Below are 26,363 nucleotides of genomic sequence, written 5' to 3' on the forward strand. Positions count from 1 at the left end.
CAGCCCAGCAGCACTAGCTGGGAATGGGAAATCGCAGCCAGGTTCTGATACTCGTTTCTCATAGGGTTTGGTTCTCTTTTTCATTTTAAACCTCAAGTAACAGTTAAAAGAAGGAGGAAGGTCTTAATGAGCCGAGAACACTAAAAAGGAGGAAAGAGAGCCTAACATTTGGATTTAAGGTACAATTTACCAGATTACCTGGAACGCAGAAGGAGGCAGAGTGGGGCTCAGAAGCATGTGTGTGAACCTGGGGGAGCAGGGACGTGAGAACAGCCATGAGCTCAAGCAGGTGGCAAAAAGGGGGAGGCAAACAGGACAGTGCCCCAAGGCTGCAGCTAAGGATCACAGGTTCATTAAGGTTGGAAAAGCCCTCTGAGATCCCCAGCCCCCCCCGCTGTCCCACTGACCACATCTCCAAGTGTTGGACGCCTCCAGGTGAAACTGTTCCAAGGAGCCGTCCTGCTCCTCCCTGCTGGGATTCCTGCTAATATTACCAGTATTATAATTCAGGTGTTGCTGTGAGGATTGATGTTCGTACACACGTGTTATTTAAGTATAAGCAATCAGTGTAGCAGCCTGAAAACATTCTCAGACAATTGAGCCTGTAAAGGAAAAGCAAAAAGAAGGTGAGATATTAGCAATACTTTTCAGCATCTTGGAAATCAATAATTGCCTGCTCATACTTTCACTTCCATTTAATTTTTTTTCTCTACACTTTAGTCTTATTTTCACATGCTTTTCTAACCTACCCTGAGAGCCGCACTGACACCTGCTGCAGGTTGGGTGCTCCACACCTGGGGGCTTCTCACCTGCTGGGCCCTCAGGACAATCCTTTGCCAACCATCTCTGTGAGACTGCGGCTCTGGGCTGTGGTTGGATGGGGGTAAAATAAAGAGCAGCAGTCCCAGCTCCGTGCTGCCTGGTGGGAGGTGGGCGTGTTTCTCAATTAGCTCCGTAATGGGGTCATTTATAATGTTTTAGGTGATAATATCAACACTTTCAAAAGGTCTTTTTTATCCCATTGACATTCTGGTTTTCATTTAGAGATTTATTTGGATTAATTAGGTGGATGTTTGGGAAGGAGAACAAATACGTGCTGCTATTTGATTGTACTCATGCAGCTGCATGATGAAGAAAAATGGCAGCAAAAGGCCTTAAACTCTGCTGGGTTGTCCCTGGGGAGATTTGCGAGGGATGTTTGGGTCCTGAAGATTGAGTGTGGGAGCCTTATTGCTGCAGTTGGCTGAAGGGTTTTGGGGTCTGTTTGGAGGTGACCTGATGGCCTTCAGGACTGGGGCAGCAATGCTGGCTGCAGTCACACACAGAGGAGCTGCTCCCTGCGCTGCTTTTACATCTGTGAGCACTGCATTGCAAGAAGCTCTTGATCTCTGCTAAGAGATAGGTCTGTGGCCTGCAAGTAATGAGTAATTAATTTACATAAATATTTGAAGAGCGCTCATCTGATGGAGTTTCTCCTCTTGTTTACTGCTGTGTTTAATGCAGGTCCGCCTTCCATTTAGATGGTTTTGTTGCTTGAAATAGAGCAGCACCAGACCTTGGCACAGCTCCCCATAGCTCTCCTCCATTGCTCTGGCTCTGCTTGGTTATGGCGCTGCAAACACCACAGCACAGCAGTGCAGTTTTATCTGTGCGCAGGAAGGAAACATTAAAAACTGCTATAAGGATAATGGTGACTTGCTTTGATAAATTTTATTTATTTTTGAGTGTTGTTTGCACAAGGATACGGGGGCATTTATGCTGTATTTTCACAGCCCCTTAGACAGCTGGGAGCGTGCTCTATGTAAACAATACAAGAGGAATAAAACCATTAAATAATCATTTAAGGTAAACTCGCTGCATTATTTAGATAGGTGCCGGCATCCAAGATAACATTTTGCAGTAATTAAGGTTTGGGCACAGGTTGGGGAGCAGTGCTGAGCTCAGTGTAGGGCTGCTCTGTGGCCGTCTGACCCGTGCCATCATTCCAGCCGTTATTATCACGATTTAATGTGTATCTTTTAAGGGGGATTTTAATTCCCTGTTTGAAATAAGAAAACTCCATAAATCGGGCATGGAATCTTTTAACATTTACAGTTTTAAATGAATTCCTGTTGAGAGTCTCTTAAGCCAGATTTATATCTGGTTTTGCATTGAACTGTGTCGTTATGTGGGACTGAAAAACTGTTACAAAATGAGGCGTAATGCAGAAACACGCTGAAAAGATGCTCTGCAGAGATGTGGAACGTTATTACAGCAGAGGACGTTGGAGTGGAGGATGTGCAGAAGGGGACAATTAGTGCTGATAGTTCCTTGTAATGGACCTTGCCTAGTCGTGGGGCTGACGGCTCATTGCAGGAGCTGGGGCTGTGGGTATCCCCACCTCGTGTGTGTTCAGAACTGGGAAAGCACTGAGGAATTGCACCTTGGTGCTCTTACAAGTGGGTGCGTATCGGCTTCCCATAAATAAACCTTCCTTTCATGAGCTCGCATAGCCTTATACATTTATTGCTGTTAATGAAAAGTCTATAGCAAGCTCAAGGATTATGAGAGCAGTGCCTTGATTCTGCAGATGAAATTGCCTTTCAGCAGAGAATGTGCCCGTTTGTATTGACAGAAGTTAATGTAAATAGCTTTGCAGTTTTCCCCCGCTATAGATCTCCTCTAATATCTGCTATCGGATTGTTCCATTGATAGGGGTTTAGCTTTAAGCACTTCTTTACCTGCAACGAGCTCGTGCTTGCCATTAAAAAATGGAAATCAAGTGAGTTTGAATTCTTCCAATTTAGACAGAATATAAAACGTTAAACTTAGTGCATTTGCTGATGATGTGGTACTTAAACCTGAATAAAGGAGGGAAAAGATTAAATTAATAACACGGATACTGCCTGAAGTATTACTGCAGTTACTACTCATCCAACTTAAATTAACTTTGCTGTTGTACTGAAAAAAAAGCCAGAAGAGCCAAATATTCTCTATTTGTCTTTCTTGATTGAAGAAGACAATAAAAACATGAGGTACAGGCTGGGGCTGCTTAATAACAGCCTAAATCCTCAGCAGGGATAGAATTTGGAGGTGGGGGTGCGGGTGGAGCTGCAGGGGTGGGCCAAGGTCACTGAAGGGGTGGTCATACAGTTGTGTCATGGCTGTGGGTGTCTGCCAGTTGCTGGAGATGGAGCATTATTTAATACCCCTCTGTTATGGACTGTCCCTCAGTTTAGGACCCCTAAAATCCATCTGAACGCCATCAGACACTGCCTGACTGATGCAGGCACATCCAGCACGGTGCCTTCGTGCGCAGTTGTTTGTGCCATCATGAAGACCCACCTGTGGACGTTTGCTGCTCTTTGTGTGCAGGCAGATCTCGTTCCACTCACATGTTCTTTAACCACCCCTCACTTGACTGATGGATTTTTCTCCCTCCTCCTTTCCAAGGTTGGGGGTGAAAATTACTTCTTATCTTATTCCAGTTGCTTTGTGCCAGGTCTGGCCTTGAAAATTAAGTGTTGAAGTTGTCCGCTTGCCACTTTAAGATGGAGTGGCAGGAGCTAAGCACCGAGAGGGACGGCCGTGCTGACCTCAAAGAAAATACCTGTGGACTTGGCTGAGCTCTGTGCTGAGCCCTGTGGTCTGTGCGGCCCCATCCGTGCTCTCCTCGGGTAATAAACATCTCCAACCATTTCTCAGGTCAGGATGCAGTGCTGGAATGGGGCTGCCATGGGGCTCTCAGCTGGGTTGTGCTGACTTGACGCGCTCTCATTCCGGCAGCAGATTGAGTACTTGCTGCCATGACATTATTGTGGAACTTCTTCACAGTCAGATGACTTTATCAGCTAATCAGAGCTCAGGATTTCTAAATGTCATCTTATAATGTCTAATTAAGGTTGCAGTTTGAAGACATCATGTACTTTAATTGAAAACTGTAAGAGTAATCTATTCCATTTTTTTTTGTTAAATTAATAGTACGAACCTTTAACAGATGGTTAGTAAGACATTGTTATTAATGAAAACATCCTACTGTTTGAAATCCAGCCACTCGTCGCCTTGTGGAACTGGAAGCAATAAGGCGAACATCTCCCAACCCAAATGCGGTTTCCGCTGCGTGGTTTTATTCTTACGCGCTGCCAATGAGCGGGTCCAGCCTGTGCAGGATGGCAGCCCTGCTCTGATGGCATCACTGCCGGGCACAGCTGAGTGGACACAGGGCTGGCAGCATGGAGCCCTGGGGCTGCAGCAGGGCACACCTCACTCCGATGAATGGGCACCAACCCCACTTGTGTGTCCCAGGTCTGTAGTGAGAAGTTTGCTTGACTTTTCTTATGCTTTGGTTCCTCTCCTGCGTTCTGAGTGACGTTCCTCCCTATACTTGATGGCTCCTTTAGGTGAAACAGCCGGACGAATGCAATCATACTGCATTTGTTGTCCCACTGATCTCAACAAGATAGCAAGAGCTCACTGCATGCGGCTTTCAGATCTGCTTCTGTTTGTAATATTCGGAATATTAATGGCTTGGAGGATGGAGGCTGCTAGGAAATGAGAACTGCTTGATCCCAGCTGAGAAGATGCTCCATAATCATCACAAATTTGTATTTTTATTTCAGAGTGGAAGGACAATAAAGGATCTGTGAGCTGAATGTGCCTCTGCAGCAGTGAGGATGTGGAGATTTCCTAAGAGAATAAATGCGCTTGCTTAAGAGATCTCAATTTTATTAGCTCTGTGGTATAAATTCAGGGCTGCGTACGAGCTCTCATGCTTTCTCTTACAACACGCATATATTTCAAGTTTATTAATTCGGATGTGCATAATTCATACAAATTAATAGCATGAAATTTAGGCATTGTTTTTAAACTACTGATTTATTACTTAGAGACAGCGTAGGTATCCTGAGGTAACTGGCACAAACGCTGGGAGCTGCAAGTTGCTTCCAGCTTCTTTTTGCACTTTGCAGAGGTCAGGTGGGAAGATTTGAAGTTGCAAAGAAAAAAACGGGGGGGGGGGGGGGATGTCAAGCTGTGCCTTGAACAAGTGGAGGCCGGACTGAGTGCATCAAGTGCAATTAGCTGAAGCCAAGGAGTGTCTGCACGCAGTGATTTGGGTTTGGCCGCACTGGATTATTGCCTGTGTGCGTCTCCTTCGGGCTGAGGTTGCCTTCTGCCAGGCAGGGGTGTTCAGTGCAAATCTCAGAGCGTTTTTATAGCTCCTTGTAATTTATTTTTTCTTCTAAACGATGTCTTTGTTTTGCTGCAAGTCTTTCAGCTCAGAGCAGAATAAAGTCTGCAGCTTTCCTGCCAGCGTGGTGAGTAATGGGCTTCTGTGGGATCAGACAGTGTGTTGGATCCCTGCCCGTGGGTGCCTTCCTCGCTCAGTGCTGATGTCCTGTGCAGGGCTGCATGCTGGGAGCATGGCTGCCATGTGATGCTCTATGGCGAGGGGTGCTGTGCTGGGCCGTGCCCTGCTGCAGCTCTGTGTCAGTATCTGTGCTGCTAAAATATTGAAGCGGCCGAGAAGCTGCAGTCACGTAGTGAGGTTGGAGAGCACTGGTCTGGGTCTGCCACTGCTGCCAGACACTGGGCTGCAACCATAACGAGCTCAGTCAGTCACATTGCTCAGGTTCCACCAGGCTTAATAGTGGGACTCCTGCACCGGGCTGCTGTGATGGGGCTGGAGGGAGCAGCTCACACAGCACTGACAGTCCATTGCAGGACTGGAGGAGAGACTGGTGTGGGAAAAGGGAACGGCCGCGTCCTTTTGGCTTCTCTCTCCTGATAATTAAACAGCGCAGATGAGGACAGAGTTGGGATTTCAAAGCCTGGGTCTTTCTCTCCTGACCTTGCTGCTGACACGCCGCCTTTTGTTTGTAATCTTGGGTGAGAAGCGGCTGAGAAGTGGTTTGATAGGATACAAGTGCAAACAATGGCTCGCCTGGAAGATAGGATGAATGGGATTTAATTGAATTTTTTGTGAAGACATTGATTTGACCCTGTAAGACATATAGAGTGAATCATTAGGGGAATTAACACGCATTAAAATGCAGGGTTGTTTTTTTTTTTTAATCAGAGAGCTTTTATTGTGCATATAGTTTTGTTTTTAATTATTTAATGACTTTGTGTCTCGAAGTGATAAATCTATTTCTTCCCCCTTTTCTAAGGGAAAAGTGCTGTTGGTGTCATAAAGTGGTGCATGGACAGAGCTGATGGATACCGAATCTCCATTACTGGCCCCACTTGTGGGAGAGGGGGAGCAGGTTGGCTGCCTGGCTCCTGTTGCTGTGGGATGAGGTCCTGCAAGCAAATCTGCTGCTTGCTCTGCCGTGCTTTCATTGCTGCACGTGTTTCTTTCTGAAAGGTCAGCTCTCCATCACTCATTCTGCTGCACTGGCTTAGCTGGTGCATCTCGTCACCGTGGGTGCAGATATTCCCTTTGTCTGCTTTTCTCTTCTAGCAATTATTTATTTCATTGGTAATGTGATTGCATCAAGGGTTGCTCCGCAGCCCCCGAGCTGCCAGTGCTGCTGTTGGTTTGGTGAAATGAATTTCAGTCTTTACTGCTTTAGTTGGGTTTGGAGGGGTCACAATGTGAAGCTGATGGATGTTTTAGCACCAGGAACTCCTCCAGTGTCTGTCCCACAGCCTGCACAGCTGCACGTCTCCCTTCCACTCAAACAGCAGTTCCGTGCTCCTCCTGCCCTGCTCCATCCAGCACCCCCTGTGCTGTGGGGCACCCAGCAGCCCCTGAGCCTTCTGCCCGTGTTGCTGGGGGAAGCCAGCCCTGCTCACTTCATGCCTTCTGCTGAAAGCTCTTCTTTTTTGTCTGCCTATTTTTTGACGAGCGTTTGCTCCAAGTATCACTGAGCATCACTGAGTCATCTGTTTCTTGCGGTTCTGCTACAATGTGAGGTGGTAGACAAGAGATTATTTTCCCAGATTCTCGTTGCTTATGTAGTGACAGAAGTTGGCACATAGGTGTCAAACTGTAAATAGGAATTTCTGCTTGTTTCTGCTCCGCGTTGCCTGGAGTAGTTTGACTGGGATAACTTGCAGCCATTTTAGCAGGAGCACTCCAGAAATGAAATGCTTTGGTTTTTGTTTATCCGGGGCTCGATCCCTTTGTGGCTGTGGCAGTGGGGAGTGGGGCTGGGGGTGCATTCAGCACCAGGTGGGGCAGGAGGTGCTGTGCTGAGCCCACACTGTGTGCAGGGGCTGCTGGCCCTACTGCTGTGCTGCGCTCTGTGCACATCCCATCCTGCTTCCCCCATTGCGTGACTCCCGGTTCTGCACGAGGAGCACACAGAGGCCGTTCTGCCTTCTTGCTGTACGTGTTAATTCATACCGCCGCCGTGAGCTCAGTTTTCCTTGTTATCCAAGGTATTTCCTCTGGAGGAGGGAAATCAGGCTGTAATGTATCATTAAGCAGAAAGCCTCTGGGAACTCCTATCCTGGCTGATGTGAATCCTGCTTTTATCCTGTTAGAAGAATTGAATTATACATTTTGAATCGTCAGAACATCCAGCTCTGGGTCTGGTCAGAGGCCTGGTTTTCTGTATTACCTGAGGAGGGCCAGGAGCTCCTGGGACGCCTCCCTGAGCAGCACCCAATGTGTGCACACGCGTGTTTCTGCTGGTCACTTGTGCCTGCAGCGCCGATTCCTGTGTTCACTGCTCACACATGGGCTGCAGCTGGTAGGAAGTTGCAGGCTGGCTCTGGGCAATGGGGCCGAGCTGCTGCTGTTTCTGCTGCTGTTTCTGCTGCTGTCGGGCTGACACAGGTTGCAGTTTCAGAGAAGGAAAATGGTGTGTTTAATGGAACGGCCCTGCAGTGCTGCCTGCTGTGCCCTGCTCTGGGAGCTGGGTGACCTCAGCCAAGCGTGCTCCCGTATTTTAAAGAAGTGCTTTTTGCCCTCAGATGCACCACCGTGCTTTTCTTGTGCTCTTTGTGGCTACCTGGAGAAAGAAAGCCCTCTTACAAAAGCAGGAGCTGCCCGCCCGCCTCCTGCACACATCCAGCTCTGTGACCATTCTTTATCTCTGACGCTTCCGTTTGTCCGAGTGGGATGATAATGGAGACTTTAAATCTACTTATTCTTTTGTCTGCTGAAATGTGCTGAGCGTGTCCAGGTCAGCAGAGTGGAGGTGAAGGAAAACAATTTTTTCTGCCTCTAAATAGCAGCATTTTGTTGCTGTGGTTCTTTTCTTCCCTGACAGTTTGGGGATGAAGATCTCAAGCACACGGCGCCCAGGCCAGCTGGGAAGGGGAAGGAAATCAGCCTTTGGGTGAGACCTTGATTTACGAGCCCGAAATGCTTTGCTTTTCGGTGCTGACAGTGCCATAGCACAGATTTGGTCTGCCATGGAAGCTACCAGTTCTCTCATTCTCCTCATGGTGGTAAATGAATGTAAGAATAGGCACAATCCTTCGCTAATTTGAAACCCTGGGAACCTGCCTATTTTTGCAGGATGTTGAGGGTGAATCAGCCTCATCCCCATCTCCGCATTCAAGGGATTTGCTTCTTGAAACGCCTGCTTATACGGACCATCTGCCAAGGGCTGCCGTGGGGCTGCGCCAGCCAGGCGCTCCGTCTCACCCATCAGGTGCTGCGAGCTGCATTGCATCCCTGCATTGCATCCATGCATTGCATCCCTGCATTGCATCCCTGCAGCCTCTGCCTTTGGGTGCAGGTGCTGCAGGCTGCCATGGGATCCCGCAGTGCAAAGTGGGTGCAGAACAGCCCGGTCTCACCGCGTCTTTCTGAGGCTGCTGGCGGCAGGTTTGTGTGTTTGGGAAGGCAGACGCGTGCTGGTTTGTGGTGCGGGGGGTTCTGGGAGGATTTATTTGCAGTGTAAACATGTTGGTTAGGAGTCATTAATATGACATTCACACAGCTCTAATAAAGCACAGAGCGCAGAGATCTGGCACCGCTGAAACACCCGGAGGACGTTACGGATGAGTCTTAAAACCAAGAGTATTGGAAACAAGATATTTTTACGTCTCGTTTGGGAGTAATATAATTGCGTTGTGTGGCTCCAGCAGATGCTTGGGCCAGCTGGTTGGAGAGCACTGCGGGTTTTTTTAGCTTTGGTGCTACACAGATAAAAACCCTGATATAGAACTCTCATTTAAAGAAGAAAATCCTTCCGTGGTCGGCAGTGCAGCCCTCGTGTTGGCGTTACACAGTCCTGGACACGGCTGCCCCACGCTGCTCCCACCTGCACCCACAGCTCGGTGTTGGGGGTCCATAGGGCTGCACCCCCCGGCCGTGCCGTCCTGCAGGCGGGAGCAGCGCCTGACGCGGATGTCACCCACCGGCTTTTTATGGCAACAATTAATAATTCAGCAATTCTCTCCGCAGTGATGTTGTTCTATTGATAAATATTTAATTGAGCTCCAAGTGTCCGTGTTTGCACTGCCTTCCTTCCTCCCAGGCCGGGTCCCAGTGCCGGCACTGCCTGCCCTGCCTGCTGCAGGCCTCCTTCCCTGTTGCTCTATGAGACTGGCTGTGGTGCCATGGATGTGCACGAGGCTCTGGGTCTGTCCTTGTAGGGTGGTGCTACTGAAGCAGAGTGGGAAGCAGGAAATAGATGTGCTTTTAACCATAATAATGTGCATTCTGGAACAGTTTCCAAAGATCCCAGTTCACAGGCAGAAATACGTTGTTCTTGTTGTAAGCTGTAGGGACTTCCATGGTGAAAGGTGTATGAAGGCTTAGTTTGGGTTGCAGGCAGAGCTGGGCCGCGTTTGTTGGAGGCGAAGACGCTCAGAAGGTTCTGTGCTATAAAACTCTCAGTTTTCCAGGACAGCCACGCCAATAACTCTCTTTTTCTGCGTTTCTTTTCAGGAAATTGCAGCTTATTTAATAACGTTTGAAAAGCATGAAGAATGGCTAACAACTTCCCCTAAAACAAGGTAACATTGCTAATAATTCAGCCTGTGAAATGTACATTGACTGATTTCCACTGACTACTTGACTTGCTAATCAATCCGCTGGCCACAAAGTGAAAACTCCCAGTCATGCTTGATGGCTTGTGACACCAAAGTCTCATTAATTGACTTAATGAGCATTTTATTGAATGAAATCAGATTGATTAAAAATAGAACAGCTGCAATCTTGACAGGTTAAAGTTTTAACTTGATTGTTGAACATTTAATTGTATCCCTCAGACGAGCGGGTTCTGAAGGCTCTGGGTGAGGTTGCGGGCTGTTTATCTCAGCAGCACTCCCCGCAGCCTCCAACTTTAAATAAGTAAAAAAGCACAAAGCCTTCCCTTGTGCTTTGCCTGTTTAAAATGCATTCTCTGGGATTGTTTGCATTTTGGTGTTTTCCTTGTTGGGGTTAAGTGTTTGATGGCGAGGAGATCCCAAAAAGCCAAATTAACAGACATGTTTGCAGTTTATTATTCAGTAAATGTCATGTATTCTTCTCACTGCCATAAATGTTTAACTTCCCCCGTCCCGTGGGGTCTGGTACGTTAAGTTTAGACTGCAGATGTTTTCCTGCTATTTCTTGCTGCATTAAGACTCACAAAGTTTTGTTACTCATCAGTAATGCAGTAAAATGACACTTGCTTTCCAGTGTTGCTTGTTTTTTTACCCCCCTTATTCCAAATCCACCTTCCAAACTGCAAACCCCTGTTGTTTCCTGTGGTGGGGCTCTGTTGTGGTTTAAGGGCCAAGAAATGCAGTGAATGGGCCTTTTCTGCTGATGGCAGCAATGGGTTTCATCTCTCTTTTTTTGTGTCTTTGGAGTGTATAAATGCTTTGTTTCACTCCACTCCTTGGCTGCAATGCATCAGCTAATATGATAACATTAGAAAAGGTTATTTTCTGACCTGGCTGGTAATCCGAGATTCAGAAATGAGGCCAAATAATTTCTGGCTGACCTTTCTTCCACACAAGCCCATTAATTGGCCAGAAAGCACGTTAAGAAGTTGGGGTGCACGTGGCATCATTCAAGAAAGGAGATTATCATTGTGTTTGTAGTAGTGGTTTATGACTTTAAGAGTTGGGTTTGCTGAAGGCAATGCATGGAAATACCTTTCCTATTAATATTGCAATACCTGCATGTTTACACTTGAAAGAAATAACGTCCCAGGAGACACAGAGTTGTGATGGCTGCTCAAGGACCTTCTCAAATTGTTGAATTTTGATATATATATATATATTAATATATTTTATTATTATAATTAATTGGAGCAGTTAAATGCTGAGTTCATACAATCAGGGCTCTCGGTATTAAAGAATTAATGACATCGATCCTGCGCTGAACTGGAACGTTCCCCGTTCTTTGTTTGCTGCTGCGGGTGCTTCTAATTTCCTTTCAGAAATTTAATAAAAACGAATTGTATCGCTGACACTTATAGAGTTTCTTAATAAAATGATACATAGTACGATTTGAGGAAGCACTGCTAGAAGACTGGCTCCAGCCGACCCAAGGAGCTGCTTCAGGATCAGGTTGGTGCCTGTGCTGCTGTGTGCGCAGGGAGCAGTGGGCAGACGAGTGTTTTGGGAACGTGCTGTTGGATCCCCTTGGCCAGGAGTGGGTGGGAGGAAGGCTGGGAGCTGCCTGTTTGCCTACATACCCTTCTGTGCACAGAAACAGGTTGTCTGTTGGATATCTGCCCACTGAAAAACCACCATCCGGCCTTGGTTTTGAAAGCGTAACCTGGTATTACTTAGGGCTCCTTGTAAATGTGGATAATTGCAATCTCATGCTTGGTTGTGTATCCTGGAATTTGGATATTGCAGAGCAAGAGCCGTGAATGTTGGATATTGGGTTTAATTGCAGTCGGGTTCAACCTCTTGCAGAGGAGCTGTCAGTGGTGGCTCAGCACGGCGTGACCTGGCAGGCAGCAAGTTCTGCAGTGTCCGATTGCTGAACTTAATGTGTGCGGTGGGGAAAAAGGGGAGAGTTTATCCCAAGCATTGGGTGTATGCCTGCAATTCCTGAGCATCTCACTGAGAAGCTTCAGTGCTTACAGTGTGGGACCAGTCGGATACAGCCGTCCTATGGCACTGCTGTGACATTAAAGGAGCTGTAAGAAAACTTTAATGGTCTCTAAAATGGCTTTTTTTATGAAACTTCTCGTTAAATGACTCTAGTTGATAAAATATGCTAATAAATATACCGGAATATTATTAAAAGTGTCTTTCAAGCTTTCCAGTTTATCAACATAAATTACCACGTCTCCCTCGCTATGCACCGACCTTGATGTTTCCTTGTGATGGTGTTTGGTTAGTTGATAATTTGCCAGATAATCCGCAGCGGGTATTCCAGTCATCAGCGCAAATTGGCGAAGCTTTTTTTTGCTAATGCAGCAATACTGCAATCTCTGACATTTCCAAGTTTAAATGCAAATCATTTAACAAAAATTACTTGACATTTATATATCAAGTAGAATTTAATCATTATTTATGTTGGAGTTTCAATGACAAAGCAGGCACTCTTAGTCCAGAAAGTTCTGCTTGGTGGATTTGCCTCCTCTAATTACCTGTCTTCGTTTTGCACGAAGTGCACGTTAGAAGTGTTGGCAATATCCAGTGTGGGTCTGCCTGTATTTGCAGGTGAGGCGCTGAGCAGAAGCTGTGGGATCAGTTTTCAGCTGGGGATGGGGTTGGGAAATGTCTGGAGCACAGAAGTTGTGCTGTGCTGCTGCAAAGCCTGGGAGATGATGGGTGCTGCTGGGGAAGCACTTGCAGAAGCTGACACTGTGATAAGCCTTCGTTTGTACTGAGATGTGAAGTGGTTGGGGAAATTCCCAGATGCGGATTTTCAGCCCTGAAAGGAACCAAGTGCTGTTTTTAGGCAGCGAGACTTGGCAATGATTAATATTTTGGGAACGAAAAGCAAGTTCAGTTGCAGCACACCCATACAAATCAATGGCGATTTGCATACGCTGTCAGTATCTATTTGCAGTAATTTAGTCTTACTTATGCTACCTACTGGGTTATTTTTAGCATTTTTATTTCCCTCTCCCGGCTTAAGGAAAACAAGCGTTGCTTTTCATTTAATAGACAAGGACAGTAGGGCCGCGCAGCGTTTCCTACTGATAAATTCTGACCTAATAAATCACAAAGCTGCCAGGACCAGCTTCATCACAGCAGCACAGGAAGGTTTCGCTCTGTTGGCAGCATCTGGCAGGGAGCAGCAGAGCTCCTCTTACCTCGGAGCACTTTCCTTCTTGCAGGTGATGCTGCTGAGTCCTGCACTGGGCTCTGTGCTCCGCAGCTCCATGCACACACATATATCACAATTACACTCTATCAGCCATTTCTATCAGGGATTGCCGGGGGCTTCTAAAGATAAGTTGAGATTTTGCAGTATATTAATTTTGTACTCAATAATTAATAGTAGAATTAATTGAATTATTCAATTTTCAGGTAAAAAAAAATAGGGTAATAAATATTCATAACTTATTTTATTAAGGGAATTTCCATTTCCTGTGTCATTAAAGCGAGATTAACTAAGGTTGGTTTTAAATGAAGACTGAAAACAATTGTGCTGTAGAGCTCATTTGCTATTAGGTCGTTGCTTTGCAGTCCAGCTCTCCAGTGTGCTCCGTGCTGCAGCCGTTGTGTCACACTGTATTTGTTGTGGTTTTCTCAGTGTAATTATTCAGTTACTCATAAAGGGGTGTGGGAGAGAAGCACGCTCCGTATGTTGTTTTATTATTATAAGCATTTCAGAACTTGGGAAGCCATTACAATACAAGGTGCCCACAATCCCTTTTTAAACTCAACCTACCTGGCTGCTGGTTCACATCAGAAGTGTTGCCTGGAGGGGATGAGCTGCATGGGATGGGATGGGATGGGATGGGATGGGATGGGATGGGATGAGATGGGATGGGATGGGATGGGATGGGATGGGATGGGATGGGATGGGATGGGATGGGATGGGATGGGATGGGATGGGATGGGATGGGATGGGATGGGATGGGATGAAGGTGCCTCCTGAGGCTGCTGGCAGTGCAGTAGTTCAGTACACATTGGCTGGAGGTCTCATGAAGACAACATGTGATTGATTCCAGGGTATCTGATCTGTTCTCCTTCAATGAAGTAACAACACTCAAAGAAACTCACTTTAAAGATCCAGCACCTGCTTTGAAGCTCCCCCCTCACTCACAGCTCCTCCATTCCATATATGTGCAGTTCTTAACCTTCCCCATTCCCGGTGCTGAAGTTCTGTGCTTTCCGCTCGTGTTGCTGACAATTCTGTTTACATGTTTGGGGTCCTGTATGACCTATTTTTCCTCCATGGAAGGAAATGTGTGAGCTGTCAGCTTTCTCTAGCTTGGGATGCTGCTTGACATAATCCCTGCTAAATATGGCACATCTCTTTTTACACTCTAAAGATTTCATGACTCTAAACACTTTCTTCTTACTGCTCTCAGTATTTCCTACTTCTTTTTTTCCTCCCTGAAGAGGATAAACTGTATGGGGATGGTTTTAATAGACATTGATTTGTATAGATTTTTAGCCCCTGTGGTCCAGGGGAGTTGAGAAGCCAATAATTAATTCTTTCAACAGCTCGTTCCTTTTGCTTTAAAATGACCTACTAGCAAAATTGCTGGTAGCCATCAGAATGTGTGGCCCAGATCTGTTCACCGTCTTTAAGTATTTCATTCAAATGCTCCCCATGAATTATTCAGGCAGGACAGCAGGTGAATGCTGGTGCTATTGGAGAGCTTGTCTCACTTAATATTTACCTGCAGACTCAGGAGAGTGGCATCACTGCAAAGGACAGCGCTGCGGATCTGCAGCATCACCCCTCCTGCCATGGACACTGTGAGCCCTGGAAAACGTGGACTCATCAGGAAAAGCAATTATCTGATAATACAGTGATTGACTCATTCGGCAAAGTGCTGTCTGCCTTCAGCCCGGCCTTTGGTGAGCTTGTCCCATCGATAGATATGGTCCATGAAAACACAGCGTTTCTTTTTAGACAAAACTGGCACTCTGAATTTGGCCAGGCTGTAGGGCTGCAGAAGGACCAGGAAAGCAGTGTTGGTTCAGACTGTGTTGGAAAGTAACAGAGTTAAAACCTTTGTCCCGTTTTAAATACTTGATGACTTAATTGATATTCTGGTACGGTAGCAAAGAAGCATCTTTTGTCCAGGAGGTGAGATGTGCAAAAATAACCTTTAAGTTGCTCATAATTAACCTTTAATGATATTCTCAGACTCCTCCAATACATTCTCCGCATCAAAAAACAACACACAGAAAGAGCGTCTGAGGCTGCTTGTTGCATCCTAATGGCCTGCAAATACTGGCTGATTAAAGACAAACTATTTATGGGATTATTTATTGACAACGACTTCTTTTCCTCCAGGAAACCTGGCACTGGGATTTAAATTCTGAGGGGGAAGACATGTCTTGTGTCAGGAGTGTGGATCCTTCCCTTTTCAGACGGGCAGCACTAGCAGTGTGATATTTATCATCAGTATAGCATGATTTCAACTGCACTCGGGTGTATTAGTAAGTGCATGCTAAAATTCCAGAGGTGTCTGAGCGCTGCGTGAGGAACAGCCAGGAACCTGATGGAGGGGAGCTGTGCATAATGGAGGACCTGCTATTCAGACTTGAAGAATACAAATTGATTTGTATAACAAACTGTGTTTGTCAGAAGATGAGCAGCTCACTGCAGAGGCTGATTTTTGTGCTGAATAAGAGCGTGTGTAGGTAATGAGTCGGCTTTATCTTCATGTGGAACGAGGAGTCATTTGCTAAGCAGGTAGCTGCTGTGTTTGACAGATGTGCTGTTCACGTGCACGCTGCTGTGCTTGTGATCTCCTGCGCTGATTCCTTTTCCTTGGTTGAGGTCTTGGTGGCTATTTACAGAAATGTGTAATTATTCCTTTTTTTTCTTTCCAGAAGGTTCATCCCTCAAACCAGGAGTTTCCATTTTCAATTCTTGTGTACCTGAATAGCAGAAGGCTTCTTTTGTCCCAGTTGTGAGGCACCGGCTTCAGCTTCTGGTTGTTTTCTTCCTCCTCCCTTTGAGTTTGTGGAGAATCCTGCTTTTACAGCTGAGATGATCTGGTTGCAATCGTAGGCTGTTTTTCGCTGCCATTGCCAGCAGCAGGAAGGGTGATGTGTAGCCCAGTAGGCATCTGCCTTGCTCTTCTTGTCTTGAAGCCAAAGGAGGATGCCATAACTGAGGTGATCCATGGTGGAGCTGAGACCTGTGGACATCCCCACAGCTGAGGCCACCTTGCAGATGTCTCCTTTTCCCTTTCTGTTTGCTGTGTGTTCTCCACTGCTTGTGGGGTCTCTGTGGGACTTTGGATACGTGTCCAACCCTGCCTGCTGCAGAGATGAATGTTTTATAAGAGCTGTGTATTTGGTGGTGGGGTCCATGCTGCTGCCTGTGCTGTGTGTTTCCTTGGTGGGTTCCTGCTTTGTTCCTTGCAGAGGTACAGGGTCCTGCAGCCCTGCCAGCAGCATGAGCTCTGCTGGAGCTCTGAGGTTGGCTGCTGCTCTGGGAAAGAACCACCACTGCGGCCTACAGATTCATAACAGTGGTTTACAAATATTTAATAGGAATATGGAGAGCTAAAACAAGTGACTGTTACCTGCTGTGTTTACCTGCGGAGACAGTGCTTTTGCATCACTTCCTTTGAGCATATTAATGTGTTGCATCTGTTTTGCATTTAAATGGAAAGGTTTTCCAGTGCTGTAACGGCATGAGTGGGGTTGATATAGAAAAAGACAGCTGTGAAAAGGGACCTGTAGGGCGTCTGTCCTGTGCTGGAGACACGTGTGTGTGGGCTGGCAGGGCTCAGATGGGTCTCATTAGTTTTGGTTTGCCCTCGGTGTATGAAGCCCTGAAGTTCAACATCATGAGGCAACGAGATGGGCCTGGGACGTGGTGCTGATTCCTGATGAAGGCCTCGTCCCCATGAGCCACGTCCTGCGCTCACCCCGGCTCCCAGGAGGAATTCTCTGCGTGAATTTGTTTTTAAGACAACATTCTTTATCGTAGATGTGTTGCTTCCAAATTGCCAACTGCCTATTTGTTCCAGACAATTGTGGATACAATCAGCAAAGTAAGCAGCGCTGTAGGCTTTAATTATTCGACTAATGGACAATGACTGATGAGCGGCTGCCCCAGCTGTGCGGCCCTCTGTGCAGCAGGAGGGAATGCGTGCTGCAGTGCTCGCTGTGGGTGCACCCATGTTGCACTGGAGCACTCGGTGCTGTCTCCTTCATCTTGCTGGCCACTTGCTTGCCTCTTTGTAGGCCGTTGGAGTTTCTCTTGAGGCTGATGATTTTAGCTCAAGTTGTTGTTGTTGTTGTTTGTTTTACAGTCATCCATTCCAAAGCCACTCAGTCCTTCCATGGCTTCTTCAACATCAATATTCACATTATTGTTGGGGTTAGAAAAGTGCTCTTACATCATGCAGTCCAACCGTCCGTCTGCCCCCACCACTGACCCCCATCCCTCAGCACCAAACCTGCCCTTAAACACCCTCAGGGATGGCAGCCTGTGCGGAAGCCCCACCACTCTTCCTGATAAGAAATCCTCCCTTCTGACAGAACCCATTATTAATGCCCTCTTCATGATATCAAATCAGGTACTTAAGGACACATTTTTCCATTTCCACTGCTGTTGCTTTTCTGCGCTTCATCCACTATTACGCTCACGATGCTCTGTTTCCTCATGGCTTTATATATTTTCCTGCAGGTATAGATTGGTTTTGCAGTGTCTGAACATCCCCCTGGAAACTGCTGTGGGAGCTCCGTGTCCGTAACAAACCAACACGGAGCACAGCTCTGCTGCCTGGTCTGGCTACGTGCAAGGAGGCTGATAGGAAAGGATGCACTAGTAGTCGTGTAACCCCCAGGCTTTGCTTGGTGGTACTGGTAATTCATTACCAGATCATCTTAAGATGATTATTGCTCAGTCCTGAGGAGCGTAGATTCGCAGAGATCTGGCAGAGGTGCTGACGGAGTCGCACTCGGCTGCTGTTCTTACACTGTGACAATGCTTGGAAATAATTAAATTTTAAATTCCATGTAGAATCTGGTGGGTAGGCAGATGTACCGCTATGTTAAACTTTATGTCACTTAAAAATGGTTTTCCAGTACATCAGAGGGAGATCATCCAGCTGTAAAATTATCTGCTTTATGACACTGCATCACAGCTTTGGTCTTTTTATTTTAATTAAAAATGTACCTTAAATCTAACATCCTCAGATAACTTTCCCCATGCCTTTTTGTTTCCTGTAATTTACTGTCAGAGTGTTAAATTATGTGGTTCTTCCGTGAGCTTTTGGCACCGATTGTGGCAGAAGAGAAGTTTGTTCATGAAGATGAGTGTTTTCCTGCTGCCCTCATGCTGTGTGTGCAGTGCATGCCGTGCAGCCCGCCCTGTGCTGGACACGTGCTGGTGTGCAGCAAAGCATTGCAGGCTGTTGGGCTTCAGGTCATTCCATGTGTGTCCCCAGAGCAGGTTGAGGTGGGATGGGGTTCATAGAGGACGTGGCTCCCAAGGCAGCCGTGGGGCTGTGAGTGGGGCAGCAGAGCCCCACGGTGCTGGTTGGCTGCAGAGCACGAGTCTGCAAATCATGAACTGGTGCTGGTAGTGGAATTAAATAAAACGCTGCTCCCAAGGCACCGCACGTGACCATTCACCAAGTTTTGCAATGTGATTTATGTTTAGCTGTAGGATTATTGTTTTCTATTGATTCTGAGGGAAATAAAACAGCAGTAAAAGCCCATCGTAAGCCTCCCAGTGGAACCTGATAAGTTGAATCTTTCCTACAAGAAATACCGATGTCTCTTTGGGTGACTTCTGAACCAGCGGCCCTGAGAGCAGCAGCTCTGTAAGCAGCTCCCTGTGGCTGCTGACTGCCCAGACCTGGACAGTGAGCCTAAAAATGGCTCTGCTTACCTGGAAAGCACTGACTTCTCAGTCTTCCCTGTCGTGTCATCCCAGGGTGTCTTGTTTGCTTCTGCACGCCTGGCATTTTTACAAAATGAATAGTAAAATCTATCGAGTCTGTCAAAGCTGTCATGGCTTTCAGCTGGGGAGCCAAACTGTGCCAGTGTGCACTGTTGGTGCGTTCTGTTGTTTATTTCCAGCCTCGTTTAACGTTGCTGTGTGCAGTGCAAGGTTGCTTGGCTTTATTTTTAAAACAAGCAGTGAAGATTTCTTGAAGACTATTTGGGATGCAGCCAGAGGGGCAGGCAGCGCTCAGACCACGCCATGCAGCAGAGCAGGGGAAGAGTCTCGTGTTGCCACTTTACTGTGTTGAAAACAAAGGCCTGGTAGATGCAGGGAGTCACATATCCCTGCTCTGGGGTTGGGAGCCATGGGCACATTGCATTTGCAGCCTGGATACCACAGCTGCAGACGTTCCCTCTTTACAGGAGCCCCAAACTGAGGCGTTTCCTACGACCAGCCCCAGGTGCTGGTGCAGGTAGAGAACCATGGGGCCATCCTGCCCCTCCAGCTCTGCTCCTGGCTGCAGCAGTGCTGCATTGCACTTCGTCGGGGTGCCCCCGACTGCTGCTGACAGTGAGAATGAATTGGCCATAGTGATATTTCTGTATTTATGTTATAAATGTCAATGATGAGCTAAATTAAGACAAATAAGGCTGTTACGCTCACTGTTTAATTTACAAAATTTTAATGAGACTAATAACATCTGTACTTGTTCCATCTTTCTGCTGGCTGGAAGACTCTTAGCAGGGCTGGCAGTTCTACATTCAGTTTGCTCTTCAGTAGCACTGAGTAGAAAGAGGAGTTGGCAAATGATGGAAGAACACAGTATTTACAAGTGGGATTATACGATGGGCAGAGGTGGAGTCTTCCATGTGTGTCCTGCAGGCAGCCTGCCTTGCTCTGCTTGTCCCAGAGCAGAAAATGCTGTCTCCTGTGGTGCTCCCATCTTAGCTGGTGTAATTTGTTGGTCTGAGGATCAAAGTGGTGCATAGGAGAATCCATGTGCTGTCCATTCAATGCCCTCTGAAAGGTGACCATTTGTTTCTCATCAGCTGAGCCTCCAGCACAGCAAATGGGTCGTGCAATGGAGATCTTCTTGCTGGATAAGCAATCAGCTAAAATAAACTCCTCAAAGGGCAGATTATGCAGGGCTTTCACTCTGTAACAAATGAATTAATTGACTTTGTTTTGTGTTTGTGGCATGTTCCCTGTATTTTACTTAACTTTCACACTAACTGAAAAGCCTTTCCTTTTGCTCTTTGCTGCCATGCTGAGCAAACAGGATATTACGACTTGATTTACACAGATACAAATAAAGGAGGTTAAGTGATAAGAAAATGTATAAAGGGTCTCTCAATTAAGAGAGACAAAACTTCCTTCAGCAGCGTGTCTGGGAGTATCTATTGCATCCCCTTATCTGGGGTGTCATCAGCATTCTGGCTGCAGCTCTACGGAGCCTGGACAAAGCGGGCACATCCATGGGATGCTCATGTTGAGCACTGCTTTGCACTGCTGCTGCGGAGCCTGTGTCATCCTTTGGAGGCAGCTTGGCTGAGCTGGAACGTTGAAAAAGCAACTTCATTAAAGAGCAGTTAGAAAGTGATTAAAGGTGCCTGCCATGGAAATGAATGGAGCTGTGGTGCTGTGAGGGCTGCCTCTCTTTGCGGCGTTGGCCGGGCGTTTTGTAGAGAAGCATTCAGGGTGAGCAGGAATTCATCGAGCAGGTTCCAGAAATGATTTTGTTGTGTGGGACGTTGGCAGAGAGCTGGCAGCCCTCATTGCTTGCTGCTGGGCAGCCCTTGCATTCCTCACCCAGCGGAGCTGCACGGGGTGCACTGAGCTGGGATGGGAGCACTGAGCTGGGATGGGAGCACTGAGCTGGGATGGGAGCACTGAGCTGGGATGGGAGCACTGCGCAGAGCACAGTGTGGCTGCTGGCAGGAGGTGGCCGTGGGTCTGATTTAGGAGTGTTTTGAGTTCTTAATTGTATAAACTAACATCATTCTGCTATTAATTGCTCTCTGTGATTTAAACTCCAAGGTGACATTAACGCCAAATAGATTTTAAAGGTTTTATTCGAAATTGTACGACATTATTAGTGGTGCATTACCTTAGGTTATAGCACACAGCTTTACCTCATGCTGTTGGAATAAGGATTACAATTTTCTGGCCCCTCTGGTATCCCGGGTGACTCATTAAATGATCTGGCCAAGTTGCTGGATTTATTTACAGTAAGTAAATTAAAGCTACGGTGCAAATCTTCACTGTGTAACAGGATTTGTGAGCAGCTGAGAAAGGTTGAAACTGTTGGACCGGTTACCAGGAAAACAGTTTGTGTGTAAGGGAGGATTTGCTTCACCGAACAACGCATCGTCCCGATCGTGAAACGCTCAGATGAAACATGGCCGAGAGGCAGGTTGGTTTTTCATTGTCCTGCTTTCCTAGTTCTATTATACAACATTCAGAGGGAAGCTCCTAAAACCATCCGTGTGGCATCGCAGGGGGGACGACGTGTTGGCCAGGCAGGGCCAACTCCCTGCACAGCGCAGCCGCTCCGGCCGCCTCTTGCTCTGCTGGCTCAGCACGGTGGTGGTGCTCTGCAGCAGTGGCAGCAGTTCGGTGCTTCCCTTCCCCTCTGCTGATGCTTTTGTATTTCTAGAATCCTCACCTTCTCCTCTCTTTTGCAGAGAGAAGTGCTCTGAGATGAAGGCTTGGCTGCCCCTCTTTGTCTGCTCCATGGGAGCGGTGTTGTGTTAGAGGAGGGGTTATTGCCTTTGTTTTGTTGCTTTTAGTGCTGCTTCCCTGCTGCGTTCCTGCTGAGTGGCCTTGTGACATCCAAAGCAACGAGAAAACGGTGCATTCGGGTTTTTTTAAGTCTGCTTTTAGTGATTAGCTCCGGCTGCTGCTGCTGAGGAGCCACTCGTGGCAATGCATTCGTTTGACAACTTCAGAAGTTCTGTCTGAATCTGAGCAAAGTTCTGCCAGGACTCTGAACCATCGCTGAGTTTCCTTGAAGCAATTTGGTTTCAAAAGGAAGTAGAAATATGACACACAAAGCATTGCTCCCTTTTTATTATTATTATCTATCAAGTTATTTCTTCCCTAAGCCGTCCTTCATCAGAGGTAAATCTGTTTCCTATTTCATCTCTGTTGCCTGATTCGGTATGGATTAGTGTTTCTCAGGCTGCGGAGCGGTTTCGCTCTGAACCAAATCTCTCTTCACACAATAGATTGCCATCTTATAATGTAGGAATTATTCCTCCGTCACTTTAAAAGTCCTGCTTCATTAGCTTGGTGACTGTTTGGTAATTTGCAAAGTCACTTTCTTAAGTTTTAATACTCGCAGGCGGTGAGTCCTCGTAATGAATGTGTTACATCTCAGTAGCGTCTGATGCCATCAAAAGTGGACAAAATTAGAAGTGGTAATTAGATGTGACCTAAGGGATAAGGTGAGTGATGAGGGAGGCTTTGCCAGAGGTGCTGGGGATGGAGATGGGACTCTGTGCATGTAAAGTAGCAAGACTTAATGGGCAGTGGATTTTGGCATTTGGGTTCGGTTAGAGCTGCTTCCTGGTGCTCTGCATTGTGGATTTTTGATTCTGGGAGTTTAGAGAAGCAGCAGAGCTCGTATCTCAGTGCTCAGATCTGCATATTGCATCCACGGCAGAAATTGGGTGAGCACGAAGGTCATCTCATCTGCACTTGAAACGGGTTCGGGTGGATGCGGAGATGTTCCATCGCCGTCATTACCAGCACGCAGCTCTCTGTGCTGGATGGGACAGATGCAGAATGAATACCTGAACTCAGTCTGTGCTGTTTGCAGCGTGGAAACATGGACTGTAATGGGAGTGTTTTATATTCATGAAAAAAGCAAACTCCTGCTATTCAGAGCGCTCAGTTGCAATGTAAGTGAATAAATTGTGTGTGCCCTTCCGTCCCTGGCAGTAAAACGTTCCCACCATCTTCCTCCCCAAAATCCTGTGCTAAAATTGAAGATGGTGTTTCCAGTATTTTAGCGAGGTTTCGGTTTGTTCAGTGTTGCACAGCACCTCAGGGATGCTGCAGTTCTGCCAAGACAGCAAAGGTGCCCCAGGCCATGGATGGGCAGCCTGAGCTGCTGGGAGCACCCAGCCTCAGCACTGGGTTGGAACTGGGGGGGCTTTAAGGTCCCCTCCAACCTCAGCTGTTCTTTGGTTCCGTGACAGAATTCTTTGATAGCATCAGCATGGTTTTCTGTTGTGGATCCCTGAAAGTTGGAGCCTTATGGAGCAGTTTCACTCTGTTATCACAGTAAGTCCTCGAGGTCCCACGTGGTGTCCTGTAGGGTCCGTGCTTTCCTCAGGGTGGTTTAATTCTGCAGAGCTTTAAATGAAAATGCGCTGGAATACATCACTATAGTTAAAGGAAGTATTCACGAGAGACTTTTGCCCCCAAATGAAAATCATAATTAAATTTCTTAATTATTTCTTAATTATTTCCATAAATTTCACAACACATGCAATATGTGGGGCTGCTTTTTCTTTTTCTTTCCTTTTTCCTTTTGTTGCTTTCTAATCCCAGACCTTTCTCACTAAAACAAGAACGAAATGGCAGTGCTGCCCCCCGCCTGCTGCATGTTCCCAGCAAGGACGCTCCTGGGGGGACGGAGCGGTGAGGCCGACACCAGAGAGATGCTTCTTTTGGCAGGGGAGCACAAACTGTTTTGCTCGGTGTTTTTAAACCTGCCTTGTGCCTTTTTTAGCAGCGCTTCTGGTGCCAGCGTGTAGGGAACAGCGATCACCTGACTGCTCGCTGTCAGCGTGAGCTGAGAAAATAACAGAGGAAAGAGCCAAACAGTGGGTCTTTAATTAAAGAGTCAGCCAACATTTACCCTTAGATGTCTGGCACGCTGCACGAGGCTTGAAATTGCGGTTGCTGTTTGCCATGTGGGTGTGACGTGGGGTTTGAGAAAGAGATTCGCTCTCATTTAGATGATCTCAAATTAGGGTGCGACGGAAAAAGGATTTGCTATTATTAAAAGTCAGCTCCAGCTAAATTAATCTGAAAACGTGTAATTTTATCTCAACTAAAAATACCGCAAAGTAATTAAATTCAGAAATGGGATGAGCTGAGAAGGTGTAAGAAACGATAACCATCCGTATAAAACAATAATTGAGTTGCATTGTAAACAAAGTCCCGTGGGAATTCAGGGCTTTTTTAGAAAGTTAGTTTGTTATCAGCTTTAAGGCAAGGATGTTTAAGGGCTCGGTGTGTCTGGGAGGTGGTTGGCTGCGTTTGTATTTGGGCATCAGCACAGAAAGGAGCGTTGGTGTATCTGAGGGCTGTGATGGTGAGCTCCCAGGGTTCCTTCATGTTAAGGTTGTCCAGTGCAATCGTCCATGTACCAGCCGTGGTGCCCACTGACCCACGTCCCTTAGTACTGCATCTGCCTTAAACACCTCCAGGGATGGTGAGCCCACCCTGAGCAGCGCTGCACCGCTCCTTCATCTGGAACAGGCTTGCAGGAGAAATGCAGAAATGTTTCCTTTCCATTTGCTAAAAATACCTTACTCTTAATTCTGAAAAATTACTGCATGGATCTCCATATTTCACAGACCATAACTAGATTACTACCTTTTACTGGAATACTCCGTGTTAATGAAGACCGACTGGGATTACATAATAGGTTTGCTCTGAAGAAAGCATTATGTGGTTATTTTTTACTGTCTGGCATTCTAGTTAATTGCCTTGTCATCATTAATTGATGGAACCAAATTGATATAAATAAATAGATTATCTTCTCGAGGTTAATCTGAAAGACAGGAGGGGCTCCCAGGGGTGTTGGGCCGTGTGCCCCAGGCACCGCGCGCAGCCAGTGCTGCAGGAATGGGGCAGGGAAGTGGCCAACCCCACTGAGAGCACAGCTGGAGTCGTGTGAGGTGTGAGCAGCGGGACCTGGTGGTGGGGGGACGGGTCCATCTGTATGGGAGCAACAGTTTGCGCTGCAGCTGGGGAGGAGAAGAGATCTTTTTTGTGCTAAGGAGTGATGGGAGTGAAGGCAGACAGATGTGCCTGAGCGCATCTTCCTGGGTGCTAATTTTAAGGGCATGCAAATGCATGTTGTCTTTAAAATGTGCAAACACATGGATGCTCATAGAGGCAGAAATAACCTAACAAATATTGCAAGGCTCAACTCCTGCTGACCTTCCTGCAGAGCAGTTGCGCTTTTCTCAATGTTAGGAGACAGTCATTGGCAGCATCTCTGCAAGTTTGACTGTCATACAGTATTTCTGACCAAATCAGAGCTGTAGGTCTTTGGCATTATGATTGGTGTCCAAAAAGAGAGCAATCAATAACACAGAATAACTGTTAACACAAAGGAGTTCTGGGAGCCCCACAGGTATGTTTGGAAATAGAGATGAGGCGGACTCCCCTCAGTACAACAACAGGACTGGGATGATTAATATGGAAGCAGCTTAAAGCATTCATGAGTTGTAAGAAGTAATTCTCAGTAAATCAAGCAGCATCCCCATGGGAGCAAGGAATGAGAACTAAATGAGGGCTAACAAAATTGATCAAGGTTCTTGAGCAAGAAAGAGATGAACACCAGTTCTTTTTAAAATCATGTTAAAGTGAACAAAGTTGATCCAACGATCCTTCATGCCTCGTACTACGACTGAGGTCTGTAGCACCTCGTTACACCAAGAAGTAATTTTCCAAGAGACTATTTAGCATTTCACATGCATTTCACTTAACGACAATTTTAATACTCTGGCTTTTTTCCTATACAGTTACAAGGAGGTTTCGATTTTTTGGCATACTGAGAAGTTCATAAAAATTGTTTCTAATTTATTTTTTTTCAAATCTGGGATGAAGTTTCAAACCATCAACGTTTGAATTATTGCTTTATTTTTTTAAAAAAAAGGCTTTGAATACTGCTGTTAGCAGTATTGAACTACTATAGGGCTCTGGGACAGCAGTTTCCAGAAGCACATTCCTGCTTAGTGAGCCAAATGAGAAGGTACTAAAAACAAGTTCAGGTTTACTACTGTGGTGAAAAGAAAAGAGCTGCTCTGTCATCTCATGTTATAAAAACCGTGTGCATGGGAGGTATGCCCATTATTGACCAAAAAAGTACCAGCCATGATTTCACCGGTAAGGAGGGCACGGTGGGATGTACTGGGGCATGGTGCGGTATATGAAGGCACTGTGAGGGATCTGGCCCCATTTAGAGGGATCATGGCTTTGTTTCGAGAGCTCAGTTGCCAGGAGTTGGATGTGATGATCCTTATGGGTCCCTTCCAACTTGGGATGTTCTGTGATTCTGAAAGGTTGAAACTCCTGAGCATCAGAGATGATAAGAAGCCACTCAGTAATTGAACTCCTCCTTATTTATTCTTGTTCAGATTCTTTTGCAATGGATTAATTTCTAAGTGTGTCTCTCCAGCTA

At 46.5% G+C, this 26,363-nt stretch overlaps 1 protein-coding gene across 24 annotated transcripts in view; it reads left to right on the forward strand.

Annotated features, from left to right (window-relative positions):
* Window positions 1-26,363, forward strand: part of CAMTA1 (calmodulin binding transcription activator 1) — a 185,466-nt gene that overhangs the window by 40,440 nt on the left and 118,663 nt on the right. For all 24 annotated transcript variants that reach the window (XM_015882491.3, XM_015882493.3, XM_015882490.3 and 21 more), the window contains one exon: window positions 9,830-9,897. In XM_015882491.3, the coding sequence (XP_015737977.2) occupies window positions 9,830-9,897 (68 nt within the window). The remainder of the gene's footprint in view (window positions 1-9,829; window positions 9,898-26,363) is intronic.

Source organism: Coturnix japonica, chromosome 9 (genome assembly GCF_054131305.1).
Source record: "Coturnix japonica strain WE chromosome 9, WE-NBRP24, whole genome shotgun sequence".
In the NCBI taxonomy this organism is placed as follows: Eukaryota; Metazoa; Chordata; class Aves; order Galliformes; family Phasianidae; genus Coturnix; species Coturnix japonica.